At 46.3% G+C, this 21,027-nt stretch overlaps 1 protein-coding gene across 14 annotated transcripts in view; it reads left to right on the top strand.

Moving 5' to 3' along the window:
- LOC115088383 (eyes absent homolog 4-like) overlaps positions 1-21,027 on the top strand; it is a 545,124-nt gene that overhangs the window by 274,322 nt on the left and 249,775 nt on the right. For all 14 annotated transcript variants that reach the window (XM_029596587.1, XM_029596586.1, XM_029596590.1 and 11 more), the window contains one exon: positions 2,640-2,689. In XM_029596587.1, coding sequence (XP_029452447.1) covers positions 2,640-2,689 — 50 coding nt within the window. The remainder of the gene's footprint in view (positions 1-2,639; positions 2,690-21,027) is intronic.

The raw sequence follows: 21,027 nt of genomic DNA on the forward strand, positions 1-21,027 counted from the left end.
TTGAGATGCGGCGACCAGGGTTGATATTTGTTTTTGTAGCAGGGTCGGGTCCCCATGCGGCTACTGCCTAAGGCCTCCTGTGAGAGAATGAAGATATTATCCAGGATGGGTTGATGATGATGTGCTTTAGTAGTTTTAGCTGGGAGCTGCTGACAACCAGAAGGTTCAGTTCTTTTCTTATTTTAGTTGTTGGTTGTTCTTGGATATTCATCTGGCTCTATTGAATTTTTTTTATTTATTTGTCTTAACTTTGTTGGGTGATGATTGTAGTTTCACAGATGTTTTTTGTAGCTCCTTGAGATGCGAGCCTGAGTGGGTTTGGAACAGATGTGATTGTATCACAGGGCTGTGCTCTAGGCAAGGGCAGACTGCCTAAAAGGTGTGGATTTTCCTGGGCACGACTCAGCTTGGCTATACCTGAACTAGTGGTTTCCTGGAGCAGGCCCGAGAAGGAACCACTGATTGTCTGCAGATTGGGTATCTTTTTAGTGACTGGCGCTATTCATAAGAAAATAGAAGGCCTAGTTTGAAGGCCTATGCAGATGAAGAAACACTACGTAACGGGGAAGTAGCATCAGATGCTGCAAAATATAAATGCTTACCCTCTGGTATTTTCATAATTTTCTGAAATTGTGTTTGATGAAATATTAACATGGTTAGAGCTCATCCTGCCAGCAACAGAAACATGGCTGAAGTTTGCACCTGATGCATTGGCTGAGACTATTAAAATGTACACTGAGGTCCAGGTTGGATGTTTGACACCTATGTGTACTGCTTTCCCTGTTAATAAAAAGTATTGTGAAAAATAATAATAATAATAATAATACATCCAGACTAATCTTTTACATTTTTTCTTAACTTATATTTCCATGAGAAAGTTGCCCTGCAGTGAGTTGTACAGGATAATACTCACAACCTTTTTACAATTTACCATAAGCTATTTATCTCAAAAGCTGCAGCAGGTGATGGGTGAGGTGCTTCTACCGCTGTGTCTTAGTGTTTAGGACCGTGACTAGGTGCAGGTTTGGCTGACGAGAACTGTGCTCCCCCTTCCTCTCATCTTGCACTGTCCTCTCGAACAAATATGGTGGTTAATGGACTCCATTTTGGCAGGTAGATTCAATCCTTACTCCTGGGGGAATTCTGCGCAAAAAAGTTTAAAATTCTGCCCACAAAAACTTACAATTCTGCAAAATTCTGCAAACTTTATATTGGTCAAAATAACACAGTTTACTTGTCAGTCTTTAAGTAATTACATTTTAAATTAATACAGAAAAAAGTTATTACTTAAAGATGCAGAATTTTAAATATTTTGAGCAGAATTTCCCTAGAAATTCACTGTAAGAGTGTCCCTTCCACGCTCGCGCCCTGCTCCTCTGGACACTTTGCTCTCTCAGGCCCCACCTCCTCCACCTGCCAGGATCTCTCCCCTCCACCTCTAGGCCAGTCCTGGATGTGGTGGCAGCGTTAAACGGTAAAACGCACCCTCAGCATGAACTCACATTGCGTGAGCCTACGCTGAATTGAATTTGAAGCTTTGGCCCTTTTTGACATTCCAGGTGTGTGCGCACTTTCCCTGATCAGTAGCCCCCGGGGGAGAGGCTTTTGACCTGAAAAAGAAGTCATGATTCTGATATCATCTCTCAACCAAACACATTTACTGAGCCTTTAAACCGGCGAGCCGTGAATGCATGCCTGGTGTTTAACCACTCTGGGCTTGTGTAGCTTGCCACACTGGTGAAGCCACTGGCCGTATTTGATGTCCTCTCTGTTCAGACGTGTACTTGAATTGCTGTTCATTTTCAAGTCTGGTTTCTGGTACCACAGAACAAAAAAATCCTTATGTATTTGTCTTTGTTGTTGTTGTTGTTGTTGCTTTAAAGTTAGACTAACATTGCTAAAAACAACAAAACACAAAAAGTGCCGTGACTTGATTTGTGGCCTGGCGGTCTCACACTGCGCATTTGGGCTTCCTGCTCGTCGAGGTTGGGCTCTGAGGCCGTGAGCATTCAGTCCCTACCTGGCCCAGTATCCCCCTACATTTATATCCTCTTCCCATATTCAGAAGCCCAGGCCTCGATCCCAGCTCTTCTGCATGGCCCCCCCCCCCCCCCCCCCCCCGCACAGCAGGTGCCGCCAAGCCACTCGGCTGCCTATCCCGGGACTTTAAAACATACAGAAACTTGTCTTTCTTCCTCCTTTTTTTTTTCCCCCTATAAAACAAATTATTTAGCTCGCGCCGCACTTTGCCTTGAAATCTGGTATTTATTATTATGGGTGTTAGCAGGAAGCAGAAGCCGTATCAAGCAAGCATTTCACTGCAGGACTGAGAACAGTTCCCCCTTTCTAGTTTGTGAGTGGGGGGAACCTGGCTCTGTGGTTTCTTTGTTCCTGGCTTCGGTTCCTCCCATGCTATTTTAGCTGGGGTATGCCGCACGCCGATGGACTCGGGGGAAGCGCAGTTGACAGCTGCAGGCAGGAGGATGGTGATGACCCGGACTGTTCTGGGCTGCGCGTGGCTGGGGTGACGTGGGAGGTCAGGGGTGGGCCGCGTGCCATCTGTGAGCGCTCGGGCTGCGGGAGACCCTGCCGATGGAAGATGACTTAACCACTGATCTTTTTTTTTTTTTGCTTTGCAGGTAAAGAAACCTTGCACAGATTCAGATGTTTCAGAGCCTCAGAATTCCAGGTAAGCGATGTCCAACGTCTCAACGTGTTTGAGAGTAAAAGGATTCCCTGTCCTTAAAGGGCAGCACTTCTACAGATTTGACATGAAATATAGTAACGCAAAGGCAGGAAAGAGCAGGGGCATGGGGGGGTCTGACTGGTTTGCTTTGCCAAGCAGGGCCTGGTTAATGGGGTTAATAACTGACGCAATTAGGCTGGAGTGGGAATGAGGGGAGGAATGAAAACATCCCCCTCCCCCCCAAAAAAACCCCTTTCACGCTGAGCCACCGTTTACATTTGTATGAAAAGTATGACTTAAAAGCATTTATTTGTAGGAGGAAAGTCCCGAGATCAAGGCCGCCCTACTCCCATTCTTAAAACAAACTTTAACCGGGAGAGCGGTTCTCAAACATTTCCATTCCAGGAGAAAGTGAATTCCCCTTTCCCGCGCTGCTGCCTCCCTGTCCGGCTTTGTACTCTTCCTCTTCTTGTCTGAGCGACAGCAGTGGGGGGGTCCATCTGCAGCTCTTCCCAGCCCCCACCACGGCCTTGTTTCACCCCACCCGGGGGGGGGATTTTGGGCTCCGAAAAGGCGCGGACGCCTCAGGCCTGTTCGAGTTTTGTCAGACGGCAGCTGCCCTGACAGGGATATTTGAGAGGGGTTTGGGCAGGTGAAAAAGACATTAGGTGAGATATTGGCGTGTACGGTAGGAAGATGACCATTGCTGCTGCTTAGGGCTGAATTATGTCCGTAAGGGTCCTGGCCACAGCCGCGCAGCTTCTACTATATAGCAAAGCAAATTTTTGACATTTTTCTTTTCATGCAAAAACAGAAGGATACCTAAAACAAGTTATTCTGCTTTGTTATATCGCATGTCATGAGAGGGAAAAGTAAAAAAACAAACAAACAAAAACCCCAATTTTCAGCTGTGTAAAAATGATTACTGGCTATAGATTCTCATGGCCAAAGCCACCCTTAATAACATAAGACGCGCCATGTTGGGTCGGACCTATAGTCCATCCAGTCCGACATCTTGTCTCCGAAAGCGTCCGGTTTGGGTGTCTTGGAAGTACCCAGCAGATCCAAAATGGGGAGATACCTCGGGCGACCTGCTTAAAAACTGATAATGGTCCAGACTGCTTTTAAAACTCAGCTACACTACACGTGACCGCACTCCCTGGCACCAAATTCCACAGTTTAATTGTACATTGATTAAAAAAAAATGTCATTTTTGTTGTAAATCTTCTGCCGGTTAGTACGTGTGGATTTTTTTTTTTCCTCTGGAAAATTACCTGCACAAGTTTGCAAGTGTAAATATGTGCAAGTAGTTTTCCTGGGTTAATGTTCAAAGTAAAAGCGTATTTTCACTTTGATAAATGGTTCAAAATCTGTGGGCGAGAAGTGTCCTTGAAATCTGCACCCGTGTGCGCAGTATGGAGATTCCCCCCAAGCTGTGGGCGAGAAGTGTCCTTGAAATCTGCACCCGTGTGCGCAGTATGGAGATTCCCCCCAAGCTGTGGGCGAGAAGTGTCCTTGAAATCTGCACCCGTGTGCGCAGTATGGAGATTCCCCCCACGCTGTGGGCGAGAAGTGTCCTTGAAATCTGCACCCGTGTGCGCAGTATGGAGATTCCCCCCAAGCTGTGGGCGAGAAGTGTCCTTGAAATCTGCACCCGTGTGCGCAGTATGGAGATTCCCCCCAAGCTGTGGGCGAGAAGTGTCCTTGAAATCTGCACCCGTGTGCGCAGTATGGAGATTCCCCCCAAGCTGTGGGCGAGAAGTGTCCTTGAAATCTGCACCCGTGTGCGCAGTATGGAGATTCCCCCCAAGCTGTGGGCGAGAAGTGTCCTTGAAATCTGCACCCGTGTGCGCAGTATGGAGATTCCCCCCACGCTGTGGGCGAGAAGTGTCCTTGAAATCTGCACCCGTGTGCGCAGTATGGAGATTCCCCCCACGCTGTGGGCGAGAAGTGTCCTTGAAATCTGCACCCGTGTGCGCAGTATGGAGATTCCCCCCACGCTGTGGGCGAGAAGTGTCCTTGAAATCTGCACCCGTGTGCGCAGTATGGAGATTCCCCCAAGCTGTGGGCGAGAAGTGTCCTTGAAATCTGCACCCGTGTGCGCAGTATGGAGATTCCCCCCAAGCTGTGGGCGAGAAGTGTCCTTGAAATCTGCACCCGTGTGCGCAGTATGGAGATTCCCCCCAAGCTGTGGGCGAGAAGTGTCCTTGAAATCTGCACCCGTGTGCGCAGTATGGAGATTCCCCCCAAGCTGTGGGCGAGAAGTGTCCTTGAAATCTGCACCCGTGTGCGCAGTATGGAGATTCCCCCCAAGCTGTGGGCGAGAAGTGTCCTTGAAATCTGCACCCGTGTGCGCAGTATGGAGATTCCCCCCACGCTGTGGGCGAGAAGTGTCCTTGAAATCTGCACCCGTGTGCGCAGTATGGAGATTCCCCCCAAGCTGTGGGCGAGAAGTGTCCTTGAAATCTGCACCCGTGTGCGCAGTATGGAGATTCCCCCCAAGCTGTGGGCGAGAAGTGTCCTTGAAATCTGCACCCGTGTGCGCAGTATGGAGATTCCCCCCAAGCTGTGGGCGAGAAGTGTCCTTGAAATCTGCACCCGTGTGCGCAGTATGGAGATTCCCCCCAAGCTGTGGGCGAGAAGTGTCCTTGAAATCTGCACCCGTGTGCGCAGTATGGAGATTCCCCCCACGCTGTGGGCGAGAAGTGTCCTTGAAATCTGCACCCGTGTGCGCAGTATGGAGATTCCCCCCACGCTGTGGGCGAGAAGTGTCCTTGAAATCTGCACCCGTGTGCGCAGTATGGAGATTCCCCCCAAGCTGTGGGCGAGAAGTGTCCTTGAAATCTGCACCCGTGTGCGCAGTATGGAGATTCCCCCCAAGCTGTGGGCGAGAAGTGTCCTTGAAATCTGCACCCGTGTGCGCAGTATGGAGATTCCCCCCAAGCTGTGGGCGAGAAGTGTCCTTGAAATCTGCACCCGTGTGCGCAGTATGGAGATTCCCCCCACGCTGTGGGCGAGAAGTGTCCTTGAAATCTGCACCCGTGTGCGCAGTATGGAGATTCCCCCCACGCTGTGGGCGAGAAGTGTCCTTGAAATCTGCACCCGTGTGCGCAGTATGGAGATTCCCCCCACGCTGTGGGCGAGAAGTGTCCTTGAAATCTGCACCCGTGTGCGCAGTATGGAGATTCCCCCCAAGCTGTGGGCGAGAAGCGTCCTTGAAATCTGCACCCGTGTGCGCAGTATGGAGATTCCCCCCAAGCTGTGGGCGAGAAGTGTCCTTGAAATCTGCACCCGTGTGCGCAGTATGGAGATTCCCCCCAAGCTGTGGGCGAGAAGTGTCCTTGAAATCTGCACCCGTGTGCGCAGTATGGAGATTCCCCCCAAGCTGTGGGCGAGAAGTGTCCTTGAAATCTGCACCCGTGTGCGCAGTATGGAGATTCCCCCCACGCTGTGGTTGTGTCATGGATCGATACGGGGCAGTATTCTCTTCCCAGTCCTGTTTTCTCTTCCTTTTCAAATCATGTTTAGCATTAGGTTGGTGGTTTCATGGCGGCTGATGCTGCTGCACACCGAGCTGAGGATTTCAGTAGATTGTCCACAGTGACTCCAAGGTGCTATCCTGAGCCTGTAACTCCTAATATAGATCCAAGTTAGGATTATTTTCCCCTCTGTGCATTACATGTCTTCCACTATTTTAGATGCCCAGTCTCACAAGGCCCTCCTACAATTCCTGACAGCCAGCAGCTTATATTTTAACTTTGTTGAATAATTTTGTGCCATCTGAAAATTCGATCACTTCACTCATTGTTCCCTTTTCTGGATCATCAATGAATATAGGAAACAACACTGTCCCTATCCCACTATACTGGTCACCTTTCTCCACTGAGAAAAGTGATCATTCAGTCCTACTCGTATTTCTTGTCCTTTAACAGGTTAACCAATCCAAATAGGACAGAGTCTCCTATACCATGACTTCTTAATTTCCTGAAATCACCTTTAAGAGACTCTACGAAATGCTGAAATACCAGATACTTTATATCAACTGGTTCACCTTTCCCAACATGATTATCTACATCTTCAAAGACTTCTAAAAGATCAGTGAGGCAAGACTATCCTTTACTAAATCCATGCTGGCTCTTCTTCTTTAAGCTATATCTATCCATATAGACCTGCAATTCTGTTCTTCTACCATTTTACCTGGCACTACCATCAGGCTCAGTGGTTTGCAGTTTCCCGTATTGCCCTTGGAGCCCTTTTTAAAAATTGGTAATTGCATTGGTTAACCTACAGTCCTTGGGTGCAGTGGCAGATTTTAATGATAGGTTACAGATGGTCGGATGCATGTCTGCAGATTCATATTTGAGTTCTTTCAGAATTCTGGGGTGAATACCTTCAGGTCCTGGTGATTTGCTGCTATTTAGTTTGTCAACATTCTTTAGTATGTTTTCCAGTTTTGCAGTAACTTAAAGGGACAATAACTGAAAGAGTGTAACTTACTCATTAGGAGACTGTGGCATCTACCATTTTAAAATTGCTTAGTCCTGAGCTTAATATCTACAGTACCTTTCCCAACATGTACAGCATTTCTGTTATCCTCATTTCTGTTGCTTCCTCTCCCTAGCAAGAAGTATTGTCCAGAGATCAGTGCAGGATTAGCCAATAGGCATGCACCTAGGGGTTACCTGAGGTTAGGGGCGCCTCACCACATATTTTGATTGGTATATAGTTTATAGAGCAGTCAGACTATGAGGGGGGGGACCCCAACATTTTAGTACCTAGGGGGCCTCAGTCTTCCACTGCCAGAGACCCTTGCAAGAGGATATCCTGTTATTAAAGTCATCACTGGCCCTTTATCCTCAGCTGCTCCTCAAAACTAGAAAGAAAGGGTTGGCCTCTTCAGCCTGAATGTATAAAATAAAAACAAAAAGACAGAAACCATCCATCAACGTTTGCAAACTTTGGTTATTTACATACATTTTAGTGAGGTGTGGGCATTAATCTTACAATGAGAATATCCCGATAGGTGACATCAGCTACCCATACGCTGCCATCCATGAATCTAATGCAAATGAATTCTCTAAGCAGAGAGAACTGGGCTGACAGGGGTGGACAGGAAGACCCTTCCTGGTCCCTCCTAGGGGGTCTCAGTACTCGCGCCTGAGCGGCAGCTTGTAGGAAGGGTGCAGCTGCCACTGCCCCTGCTGCTATCTTACAGCTCAGGCAAAGAAGGAGGCCGTGTGAGATGCACGGCCTGAGAAACATCGCTGCTAGCAACAGGTTAAAGGACACATCCCTAAGACATGAGGGGATAGGGAAACTGCAAAGTCAGTTTGTCATTGGAGGGAGGGTTTGGAGGTTTCCATGCCATTTGTTAGTCTAATTGCTATGTGCTAACATTTGCTAATGGACTATGGTTTCACCGCATTTATAGTTTTATTGTAATTGGCCTACATATTTCCTTAATTGGCATATAATTAAATATGAATAAATGAAATTAAATGAACCCATTTAAGCAATGGAGAGGGATGGGGGCTTGAGATTATGAGCCATCATTTCCAGATCCATGATGCCTTAATTGTACTCTTACCCCACTTAGGGGTACATTTAAATAAGGATACGCTGATTTTATAACCCGCGCGCGTCTCCACGTGCATGTTATAAAATCCGATACCCTTGCACACATGAGTGCCCAATTTTATATCTGCACGCGCAAGGGGGGGGTATTTTGTTCCCACTCGAGCATGCAAGGGAGGGGGGTATTATGTTTAAACGCGTGCAGTGACGCATTCGGGCCTACCCCAGTTTCCTCCCAGGATGCTCCAATTAAGGAGCGGATTGGGAGAGAACTTCCCTAACCCCCTACCTATCCTTTCTCCCTTTTCCCCTCTCCTCCCCGACCTCTAAACTCCACCTACTTACCCGAATTTTTTTTGTTTTGGAACTTACCTGTTCGGTGGAGCAGCAGTAAGTTCCCCGTGCCGGGCCGGCTGCCGGCACGCACTTCACCGGGAGAGCCCCTGTCCTGCCCCGCCTATACCCCGCCCCCAGGCTGCCCCATTTCCGCATGTACCAGGAGATTCGCGTGTAGCTGGGCCAGTTTGAAAATGCGCTCGGCACGTCCTTAGCCCGGCCATGCGGGTATCTCCCGGTATTTGCGCGCACCGGGGTTTTAAAATTTCCCCGTTATCGTTGCGTCAATCCACTTCCAACAAAGCTGTTGGATTTTACTCTCTTCCGAGCGGCCCCTTGATGACAGTGTGTGCAGAGCCCCTTGCCAGTAGTACGTCTGCTGTGTGCACTTTCATATCCAGGCCATGTTTTTCTATATCCAGCTATGAAATGGTCCATGTGTATACTGCTCATGAGAGACATTAGAAGGCAAATTCTAAAAGATCATAAATAGAAGAACTCGCCGATCCCTCTGTTGTGCAGCAGAGATGGTAACATTAACCCCTTCCCGCCTTCTCTCTTTAGAATAGTTGAACCTGTATTATTCATTGCCTAGATGTGTAGGTATTCTTAAGAAGGAGGGGTGGGCTACAGGCTGTTGGCAGAGGACATGAAAGAAAAGGCATGTATGGCGTTTGAAGACCTTATCCCCCTTGGAGTGCTGGGCAGATGAAAAGACAATGAGGATAAAGCAGAGCGTGGGAAGTGGCAGACATGCATTTGGCTCTTGACATATAAGCTATGCGGCCATTACAAAAATGAGGTAGAACCTTTGAAGTTTATAACAACTATTGGAATGGATTTCTTCTTGGCTTGTGCCCTGTTATGAATCCTTCGCCCCTCATTGTTTCTTGTGCAGGAGGTGCATAAGTGTTGCAGTGCATTTTAATTAGTCTAAGAGTGGTGACTGAAGTGTGGGCAAAGCCGTCCTTGCTTCTTTCTTGTCCGAAAAGGGATGATGAGCCCCGCACTTATTGTAATAAGCCTCGTGCGTATTGGAATGAGCCTGATAATATATCACACGCTGGAGAGTAGGGGGCAGACCTGAAAACCTGCATAAGAAGGGGGTTCGTTTGCCGTCTCTGAGATATGCGAATCAACAGCCTTTTTTTTTTTCCCCCTAACGTAGGGTACATATAATATGGGATGGCAGCTGACTCTGTTTGCTATGGACTGATAGAACTGCTGACGCTGGGTTGGATAGTAAGAGCACGCCACAGGCCCTCCCCACGTCTAGTGCTAGTGCCAATTTAGGAGTCTGGTGTGACACATCTGGGGTGTGGGGACCATGTGCGCACCATGTGATGTGTTTTGGTCATTCTTCCCTGGGGTCAGAGGAATAAAATGCCCTTAATAAGTGGCAGGCGGCGGGGATGGCAGCGCTAGTTATCGGTGCCCTAACAAAACAGCCCAGAAGAGTTTGCTTCAGAATTGTTTCCCCAGCGATTACAGCTTTTAAGTTTGATTAGGTTTTTTTTTTTTTTGCTCTGACCGTTGTTTTTGTTTCTATATTCCGGGCAGCGAGTCAGATAATTATTAGAGGGGGAAAAAAAAAATTGTTGAGCATGAATTTTTATGGTGTTGAATAAGCTTTAACTGGGCGGCGTTACGTGAAGTATTTTGTTGAGTGAAGCACTTCTGCAGACTGTCTCCGTGCCTTCCTTTCATTCAGATGAATTATATTTCAGTTTCTCAAGAGCATTTTGAAGGCAAATAAAAAAAAAAGCAACTAATAATGACACATGTCCGTATATGTTTGAGGGCTATAACAAGGTAATTCTTCTCTAAACAACCCTTAAGTGAAAACATTACCCAGAAAGTGAAACATCAGCACAAAGCTGAGTGCTGGATACCCAGTGCCTTCGACCAGCTCTTGGCTGGAGACCTGCAGCCCAAATCATTCATTTATTTAGTTTGCTTTCCAGCCTGTTGGTTTTGGATGTGAAGCTATCAGAATGAGTGCAGATGGAAAGTGTTTTCAGAGTAGGGAAGTTATTAAATTGGGTGTGGGAACCGTGTCGGGAGAATTGTTAGAGCGATGGGCGTCTCGCAGCAAATTCTTCCTCGTGTTTGGGTTCCTCTCCTCTTTCACGAAACCCCTCCCCGCCCCCTCAAGCTGCAGATTTAACTGGAAAATTTAGGGGTGAACGGAAGGCAGCAGCCAGGAAAGATGAGGCCTTTTCTTAAAGGAAAGCCTCTTTAATCCAAAATACTCACGATCTACTTTCTGGAGCTCAAAATGAAAGTAATCCATAAATTATGTGTGTGTATATTTATAATAAATCTCTGTATGTAATTGGTGCCTCGTTTTCAGTTCCCGTTGGTATGCAGGCTGCGAGAGGAAGGCAGCGCTGCGGGAAATGTTCACACCTTTATTTTATTGCGATTCTCAACACGCGGCTGCCTGACGGAGGGGGTGACCCCGCGCTTAAAATTTCAGTTGCTTTCTACAGATTTGGAAATACCCCCACAAGGTGCTAATTCTCAGCTTGAGCCAGCGCAAGAAATCCGTGGGCGTTTTAAACCTCGATGTACCCTTGGCTCCCCCTGCTCTGGCCTATGTGGAGCCCCATGGGATTTTTGGGTGTCCGACTCGTCGGGGTTCCCCCCCCCCCCCCCCCCCCCCGAGGAAGCCGCATTTGGCTGAAACAAGGCCCCTGTCGGGGCAATTGACATCATACCCAGGAGGAACGCCATTTTCAAGGGCAATCTTCAAGCTGGGTTTTGAATGAAGGCAAATTATTCCCATTTACCACTGTATCAGGTGTTTGTTCTGAACACATTTTGAGCGCTGCTTTTTTGTGTGACTTGGTATTTGCAACACATTGTTTTGTCCTTTTGATATATAAGCATTTGTAATGTTAATATGTGTGTTTTGAGCTCATCCATATTTTATTTATTTATTTATTTATTTAACATTTTTATATAACGACCTTCATGAAAGAAATTCATATCAGATCGGTTTACATGTAACAAAGGGGAATAACATAGTAAACCATTTAACAAGAGGCAAAATTATGATTCGGTGTAATGTAAATTATGTGTAATGTAAATTATGTCATTTACATTACATAATTCACAATAATTATGAATTTATGAATTACTATGAATTATTATGTAATTTAATTAAATAATAATTATTTAATTACTATGAATTATTATGTAATTTACATTACATAATTCATAATAATTACATAAATATGATTCGGTGTAATGTAAATTATGATTCGGTGTAATGCCATATGATCTTGGTATGTGAATTATCCTCATGTGCTATAAGAGTGATTTAGTATCTGTAGAAAAGCTGGATACAGGCAGAGAGACATTTAGATCAGATTGTCAAACCTATGCATGCACGTCGGGACATATGTTTAGTTGTTTGATGTGCGATGTTTAACATTATCAAGGTGTTCTGTTATTTTACTTCTTTCAAATAATATTTATAAAGATTTGCTTTTAATTGTTGCCATTTCGTTTACATAAGTGCTCTTTCTCCATTCCTTCGGCATGTTCTTTGATCTCTCTCTCTCTCTCTCTCTCTCTCTCTCTATATATATATGTACAACATTAATGCTATCACCAATCAAAATACTAGTATTATACTGAATGAAATAAGTTTATTTAAATGTTCAAGTACAAAAAAGTAAAACTTCAACTTGTTTAACATAAAAAGTGACCATATGTTATCAAATGTTTGAACAGTATATACTGAATTTGTAAACCAGCTCATCGAACTAGTGTTGTAAAAAAGTCCATAAGGCAAACCTTATCCTTCTTGAAACATCGCATGAATCCAAAGTCCCAGATCCAGAATGCAGAAGCAAATTCCTGTGGAACAGCTGGAATGTTATTGCACCGGAACACGCTTGATCCTTAGGACGTAAAGTCAATGTTCCGAGACGCGTGATCTTAACGAGAGAATAATACTGCTCATTCCTCACTCTTTCCTCAACAAAAGGGCTTCTCTTTCACCGGATAGTGGCTTCATCGGGAGGAAGAGATGGCAATAGTCCAAAGATGGACCATTGCCAACCACAAACAAGCACAAGAAAAATATATATACATAGAGGAACCGGTCAATTTAATAACATATTAAAGTTCTCCAAGCATCCTCCAGAGTACTGACATGTTTTAAAATCTTCACAGGGACAATTGTTTTACCACAGGTTTCAGATCATAGTTCCAGCAATTCTTAACCAAAGACCTGGAGTTTAGATAGGTGCCCACAGGTATCTAACAGGTATAATTCTGAACCAAACGTAAAGCAGAAAATGTAGAAAATAGTGGTCAGGTTTTCAGCATATCCCTAATGAATATGCATGGGAGTGATTTGCATACAGCTAGTGTTAGCTCCCCAAATGACCCTAGGTCCGGGCGTTTCCCGGAAGCTCGCTACAGTGGGCAAGAAAATGGCCTTTGCCTGCGCAGTACAGGCATAGGCCCAGGGACCGACGTCTTCTCCTTTCCTCCTGAGAGATAGGTCCCCGGCCCACCTGCATGGGTTCGGGATCAGCAGACCCTAGTGGAGTTGAAGGAGGGTGCCCGTCTTGGGAAGAAATGACTCCGGCACTCCCAAGTCGGTAAGCAGGCCTCCTTTCTCGGAACTGACGCTGGATCCGGCGATCCACCCGGCCTGCCAGATCAATGAGCTCGTTTAAGTCGTCTGGGAGATCTCTGGCCGCCAATTCATCCTGGAGTCTTGGGGAGAGACTCTCCAAAAAGATACCGTGCAAGCTGTCACCTCCCCAATTCAACTCAGCGGCAAGAGTCTGGAATTACATGATGTGTTCTGCCAAAGGGCGGTTACCCTGATGCAGTTGGAGTAGTTCTGATGTGGCAGTGGGCTTGCGGGAGGACTCATCGAAGACTCGTCTGAAGGCAGAGACGAATTGTATCAAGTTGTCCAGGCAGGAGTCCTGGTGCTCCCAGAGGTTGGTGGCCCATGCCAGGGGTCTCCCGTCCGACAAAGAGATCATGAAACTTGTCTTGACCCGGTCTGTCGGAAACTGAAGCGGAAGAAGGTTGATTCGAATGAAACACTGGTTCAGGAACCCTCTGCAAAGCCTCGCGTCCCCCGAAAACCGTGAAGGCACTGGCATCTGTATAGGTGCGTTATGTCCGGAATTAGTCCCAGCACTGGGTGTGGAGGAACTGGAAGCCGTGGCTCCGCCGATACGGTCGGCAAGTCCCTGTACCGTCGCCATCAGGGTGTAAAGGCAGGTTTGCTGCTGTTGCAGCCTCTGAGCCATACCTGGGATGGCTTTCAAGCCTGTGAGATCCGCCGGTTCCATGGCCTTGCAAACTGTTACAGTCATGGACCCTTGGGCCAGTGTCCCAGCCAGAGTCCCAGTCGTGGACCCTTGGGCCAATGTCCCAGCCGGGAGGCGGCACGGAAGAGACTCAGAGAGGCTTCACCACTGGAAGTCCGAGGACCCCCAGGAGGACTCCGTAGGGACCCGGACCGCTTGGACAGGTGGGACCTGATGCGACCACGGGTCCAGGCAGTGGCCGAAGAGATGGAAGAAGGCTAAGCCCAGGTAGTCGAAGAGTCTTCACCCTCGAAAGCCCGTGGTTCCCCCGGGTGGAGCCCGTGAGAGCCCGAGCCGCTGGGACTTAGGAGAATCTTCTGGGCCAGCAAGTACCAGATACCTAAGGTGAGGAAGCAGCCGAAGTCGAAGTCCAGGAACGAGGCCGAGTCGAAAGCCAGGAGTCAGAGGTCCAAACCAAAGCCAGGGACGAAGCAGAAGACTGAGTTGGGGATGGAGCCGGGACAGTAACTAAAGGTCCGAAGTCAATGCAAAATCAGGAACAGGAGCTGGAGATGAAGTCATGGGACAGAGCTGGGTCAAAAGCCAGAAGTCAGACGTCGTTACCAAAACCAGGAGGCAGAAGCTGAAGAAGGGTCGGGAGGCAAGCCAGGTCAAGCCAGAAGAGAGTAGCGAATGATCCAGGATCCTGTGCAGCAACTGGATGCTCTGAAACCAGAGGGAACCTCGTTGCAAGGCAAGGGCTGGTCCGAGCTGCAGGGTTTAAATACCCTGCAGTGTGTGACGTCATCCGGAGGTCGTGGCTCGGATTTCCCACGCTAGCCCCTATAAGAGATAACACCCCTGCGCGTGCGTGCGCCTAGGGGGCGGAGCCCAGCGCGTCGGGTGGGCAGCGTTCTCCCTCAAGCAGGAAGCACCGTGGCAGGCCGGAGATCGGGCCTAGGCGGCCGCGCAGAGTTCCGTGCGGGCCGGGCCGGCCCCAAGGTAGGAGGAGGGACCGGGGCACGGCCCGGTCCCGTAACAGGTACAATAGGGTAAATATGAATTTGTAAGTATTGAGGTACAATATGGTAAAACCAGGACTGCCTCAGCCTATCCTTAATGGTTTGGAAGTATTTAGACACCTTCAGATAAAGGAGGGGGTGAGACCCTTGCTGAATGGCATAGAGGTTAGGGCTGTTCAGCTTGGAGAAGAGACGGCTGAGGGGGGATATGATAGAGGTGTTTAAAATCATGAGAGGTCTAGAACGGGTAGATGTGAATCGGTTATTTACTCTTTCGGATAATAGAAGGACTAGGGGGCACTCCATGAAGTTAGCAAGTAGCACATTTAAGTGTAATCAGAGAGAAAATTTCTTTTCACTCAGCGCACAATTAAACTCTGGAATTTGTTGCCAGGGGATGTAATTAGTGCATTTAGTGTAGCTGGGTTTAAAAAAGGTTTGGATAAGTTCTTGGAGGAGAAGTCCATTAACGGCTATTAATCAAGTTTACTTAGGGAATAGCCACTGCTATTAATTGCATCAGTAGCATGGGATCTATTTAAGGTTTGGGTACTTGCCAGGTTCTTGTAGCCTGGATTGGCCACTGTTGGAAAGAGGATGCTGGGCTTGATGGACCCTTGGTCTGAACCAGTATAGCAATTTTTTATGTTTTATATTTTTTGTATTTTATAATCTGCACAGATGAATCCATGCAGATTATAAAATACTATGGTAAATCTGTACAGACACATATATATGCATATCTGGGGCCATGCGGGGTTGTCTGAAAGTTATCCTCCCTGCGGATACCCGAGGCAATGGAAGAGTGTGTAACTGGCCCAAGACCATGGCTATTCAGACAGGCGTTCTACTAACTCTGTAGAAGGTTTCCTGTTTGTGCGAGTTCTGTTGGTTGCTGTGAATTTTGATCCTGGTTTGTATCATTTTGAAATGTTATGACTGTTTTTATGCACAGCGCCCAGGATATGGGCGATTAACAAATTCAAATAAAAGATAAAGATCACAAGGAGGGCCAATGTGGTAAGTGGGATTTGAACGCTAGTTTCCCTGCTTGTCAGTTCTTTGCTCTAACTACTAGGGCACTCCAACTCTTTGAGAACTGCGTAATGTGCACAGGCTAAAATAGCCTGCATATCTTGCACAGAATGCTAAAACTTGACCCCCTGACGTATATGATAGTTTGCTGAGGTACAGTAAGCATTTTCTCTTGGCTGTTTGGAAATAAAGGGGCAGATCATCACTCACGAGAAGCAGAACTTTATTGCTTCTCTCTCTGAATGAGATGTGTGGAAAGATGAATGAGATGTTAACATATGAACAAGAGATCAAAATTACTGTCATTATTTATGTCTAGCATTGGGCATGCAGGACTGCAAAAACTTACAACAGGGTTCTTCAACTATAGCCTTTGGAGTGCATCCAGCTCAAAAGGGACAAGCAGGTGGGTTGTCCACTGACAGCTCAAGTCTCCCAGCCATGAAATTTGAAGATCAGCACTAAGTGACCCGAAAGATTCTGTCTCCTCTCCTCTTGGATTGCTCTTCCAGATCTGAAAGGAGGTATACCCTATGTGAAAAGCAGGAGAAGGGCATCCATAGAGATAGTCAGTGGTATTTTTGGTTCCCACTGCCCATGCTGATGCTGCTAAGAGCAAGTTTGCTTACCATAAACGGTGTTTTCCATGGATAGCAGGATGAATTAGCCATGACTTTGGGGAATGTCCTCTGGTCCTCTAGGTGGTGGAGCTCTCTCACAGCACACAGAGCTGTGCTCTAAGTGTCCGCGTGGGAGTATTTCCCATGTGACTTCCATCCTGCCTCGGTCTGTTTTCCAAGTTCTGGATGGAGTCCGATAGGAGACTCTCTGGGGAGGCGGGTGGGAATTACATGGCTAATTCATCCTGCTATCCATGGAAAACACTGTTTATGGTAAGCAAACTTGCTCTTTTCCAGATAAGCAGACTGAATTAGCCATGACTTTGGGGAGTCACAAGCTGGAAGGTTGGAGCATCGGTGCCCCCTGGGGGCAGTGTACCGCCTCTTCCAGTTTCCAATAATGCCCTCAACCTGACCCATGAACATGGTCAGTCTCTCACTTGTCCTTGATAGAGGATGGGTCGATCCTCTCTACCCTCTGTAGCCACCTGCTGACCAGCAGCAATGTAATGTGTAAGGCATGTAACAATGGTGGCTCGTGAATGTCCATGACGAGCACATCCCTCGTAGTGCGATGGATGCTGCAATTGCTGTCTTGGTGGCCTCAGCACAACATCAAAATGCTTTATGTTTGCTGAAGTAAGACAGGATACACTAGGACCCGGAGCCCGGTACTTTTCGAAGAAGCCTGTCATGAGGGACTTTGTCAAACGCCTTCTGAAAATCCAAATACACTACATCTACCGGTTCACCTTTATCCACATGTTTATTAACTCCTTCAAAAAAGTGAAGCAGATTTGTGAGGCAAGACTTGCCTTGGGTAAAGCCATGCTGCCTTTGTTCCATTAAACCATGTCTTTCTATATGTTCTGTGGTTTTGATGTTTAGAACACTTTTTTCCTGGCACTGAAGTCAGGCTACCCGGTTTATAGTTTCCTGGATCGCCCCTGGAGCCCTTTTTAAATATTGGGGTTACATTAGCTATCCTCCAGTCTTCAGGTACAATGGATGATTTTAATGATAGGATACAAATTTTTACTAATAGGTCTGAAATTTCATTTTTTAGTTCCTTCAGAACTCTGGGGTGTATACCATCCGGTCCAGGTGATCTACTACTCTTCAATTTGTCAATCAGGCCTACCACATCTTCTAGGTTCATCATGATTTGGTTCAGTCCATCTGAATCATTACCCATGAAAACCTTCTCCATTATGAGTACCTCCCCAACATCCTCTTCAGTAAACACCGAAGCAAAGAAATCATTTAATCTTTTTGCGATGGCCTTATCTTGTCTAAGTGCCACTTTAACCCCTCGATCATCTAACAGGCCAACTGACTCCCTCACAGGCTTTCTGCTTTGGATATATTTAAAAAAGATTTTACTGTGAGTTTTTGCCTCTACGGCCAATTTCTTTTCAAATTCTCTCTTAGCCTGTTTTATCAGTGTCTTACATTTAACCTGCCAACGCTTATGCATTATCCTATTTTCTTCTGTTGGATCCTTCTTCCAATTTTTGAATGAAGATCTTTTGGCTAAAATAGCTTCTTTCACCTCCCCTTTTAACTATGCCAGTAATAGTTTTGCCTTCTTTCCACCTTTTTTAATGTCATTGATGGCTCAGAATGCTAGACATATTCATATACACTCCTTTAAGCCCCTGAGCCAGCCACTGAACATTTATCAATACCTTCGCTGCATGCAGAAAAGGATGCTGCTAAGAAGCCATATATTTCAGGGAACCTTTATATCACTGAGCTAGCTCTTACAGCAGATGAGGCTTCGGAGGGAACAGGGGGGCTCGAGCTGTTGAAGGAGTTAATAAACATGTGGATAAAGGTGAACCGGTAGATGTAGTATACTTGGAATTTCAGAAGGTGTTTGACAAAGTACCTCATGAGAGGTTTCCAAGAAAACTAAAATGTTACGGGATAGGAGGCCATGACCTTTCGTGGATTGCAAACTGGCTAAAAAACAGGAAATGGAGAGTAGGATTAAATGGACAATTTTCTCAGTGGAAGGGAGTGGGCAGTGGAGTGCCTCAGGGATCTGTATTGGGACCCTTACTTTTCAATATATTTATAAATGATCTGGAAAGAAATACGACGAGTGAGATAATCAAATTTGCAGATGATATAAAATTGTTCAGAGTAGTTAAATCACAAGCAGATTGTGATAAATTGCAGGAAGACCTTGTGAGACTGGAAAATTGGGCATCAAAATGGCAGATGAAATTTAATGTGGATAAGTGCAAGGTGATGCATATAGGGAAAAATAACCCATGCTATAGTTACACAATGTTAGATTCCATATTAGGTGCTACAACCCAAGAAAGAGATCTAGGCATCATAGTGGAGAACACATTGAAATCGTTGGTTCAGTGTGCTGCGGCAGTCAAAAAGGCAAACAGAATGTTGGGAATTATTAGAAAGGGAAATGATTAGAAAGGGAATGGTGAATAAAACAGAAAATGTCATAATACCTCTGTATCTCTCCATGGTGAGACCGCACCTTGAATACTGTGTACAATTCTGGTCGCCACATCTCAAAAAAGATATAATTGCGATGGAGAAGGTACAGAGAAGGCTACCAAAATGATAAGGGGAATGGAACAGCTCCCCTATGAGGAAAGACTAAAGAGGTTAGGGCTTTTCAGCTTGGAGAAGAGACGGCTGAGGGGGGGGATATGATAGAGGTGTTTAAAATCATGAGAGGTCTAGAACGGGTAGATGTGAATCGGTTATTTACTCTTTCGGATAATAGAAAGACTAGGGGGCACTCCATGAAGTTAGCATGTGGCACATTTAAAACTAATCGGAGAAAGTTCTTTTTTACTCAACACACGATTAAACTCTGGAATTTGTTGCCAGAGGATGTGGTTAGTGCAGTTAGTATAGCTGTGTTTAAAAAAGGATTGGATAAGTTCTTGGAGGAGAAGTCCATAACATGCTATTAATTAAGTTGACTTAGAAAATAGCCACTGCTATTACTAGCAATGGTAACATGGAATAGACTTAGTTTTTGGGTACTTGCCAGCTTCTTATGGCCTGGATTGGCCACTGTTGGAAACAGGATGCTGTGCTTGATGGACCCTTGGTCTGACCCAGTATATGGCATGTTCTTATGTTCTTAAGGTATGTCATGATTTAGATGTTTATAGGTACTGAAGGGAAGTGTTCAAGTTGCCTTGGCAACTGATAGCAACGGGGAACACTTCTCTTCTGCTTGTCTCTGTACTTGATCTCTGTATTTTGCCAAGTATTTATATTTTTTAAAAGTTACTTGATCTCTGTATTTTGCCAAGTATTTATATTTTTGGAACGTTCTTGTTGAATTTATTTCTTGAATCAATGTTGTTCTTTACAAGGAAATAAATAACATTTAGAGTGAATCACCAGCTTGTTTAGTTCTACTTCTCACCTTTGGATTCACTGTACTTGAAGAGACATTAGGTAATTGATTCATGTTTGTTTTAATTTTGACTCAGCATACTACCATATCTCTGTAGATTATACTCTAATCAGCTATAACTTTAGAATCTGATGCTCAGTTTCGTTAAAATACTGTGAGCTATTTGATCCGCCTGTTGACTTATTTTTTAATCACATAAGAACATAAGAAACTGCCATACTGGGTCAGACCAAGGGTCCATCAAGTCCAGTATCCTGTTTCCAACAGAGGCCAAACCAGGCTACAAGTACCTGGCAAGAACCCAAAAACTAAGTCTATCCCATGCTACTGATGCTAGTAATAACAGTGGCTATTTTCTAAGTTAACTTTTTGCCTCTCTGTAAACCGTTGTGATGGTGCATTACTAAACGACGGTATAGAAAAGATTTTAAATAAATAAATAAACTTGATTAATAGCAGGTAATGGACCTCTCCTCTAAGATCTTATCCAAACCTTTTTTAAACCTAGCTACACTAAGGGGCCGATTTTAATTCTTACACGCGCGGGGTACATTTGTGCGCGCCACCCGGCACGCACAAATGTACACCCAATTTTATAACATGCGCACGCTCCCGCGCGCATGTTATAAAATCCGGGGTCAGCGCGCACAAGGCTGCGCAAAATTGGCAGCCTGCGCGCGCCGAGCCGCGCAGCCAGCTGCCGTTCCCTCCGAGGCCGCTCCGAAATCGGAGCGGCCTTGGAGTGAACTTTCCTTCCGCGTCCCCCCACCTTTCCCTCCCTTCCCCTATCTAACCCACCCCCCAGCCCTACCTAAATCCCCCCCTTACCTTTGTTGTGCAAGTTACACCTGCTTGACGCAGGCGTAACTTGCGCGCGCCACCGTGGCATTCCCTGGCACAGGCCGCAGTGCCGGGGGACTTGGGATCACCCTCCTGGCCCGCCCCCGAACCGTTGCCACCCCCTGACCGCCCCCTGACCCCCGGACACGCCCCTCCCGCCTCTTTTTGCAAGCCCTGGGACTTACGCGCGTCCCGGAGCTTGCACGCGCCGCCGAAC

Source organism: Rhinatrema bivittatum, chromosome 3, assembly GCF_901001135.1.
Source record: "Rhinatrema bivittatum chromosome 3, aRhiBiv1.1, whole genome shotgun sequence".
Taxonomy (NCBI): Eukaryota; Metazoa; Chordata; class Amphibia; order Gymnophiona; family Rhinatrematidae; genus Rhinatrema; species Rhinatrema bivittatum.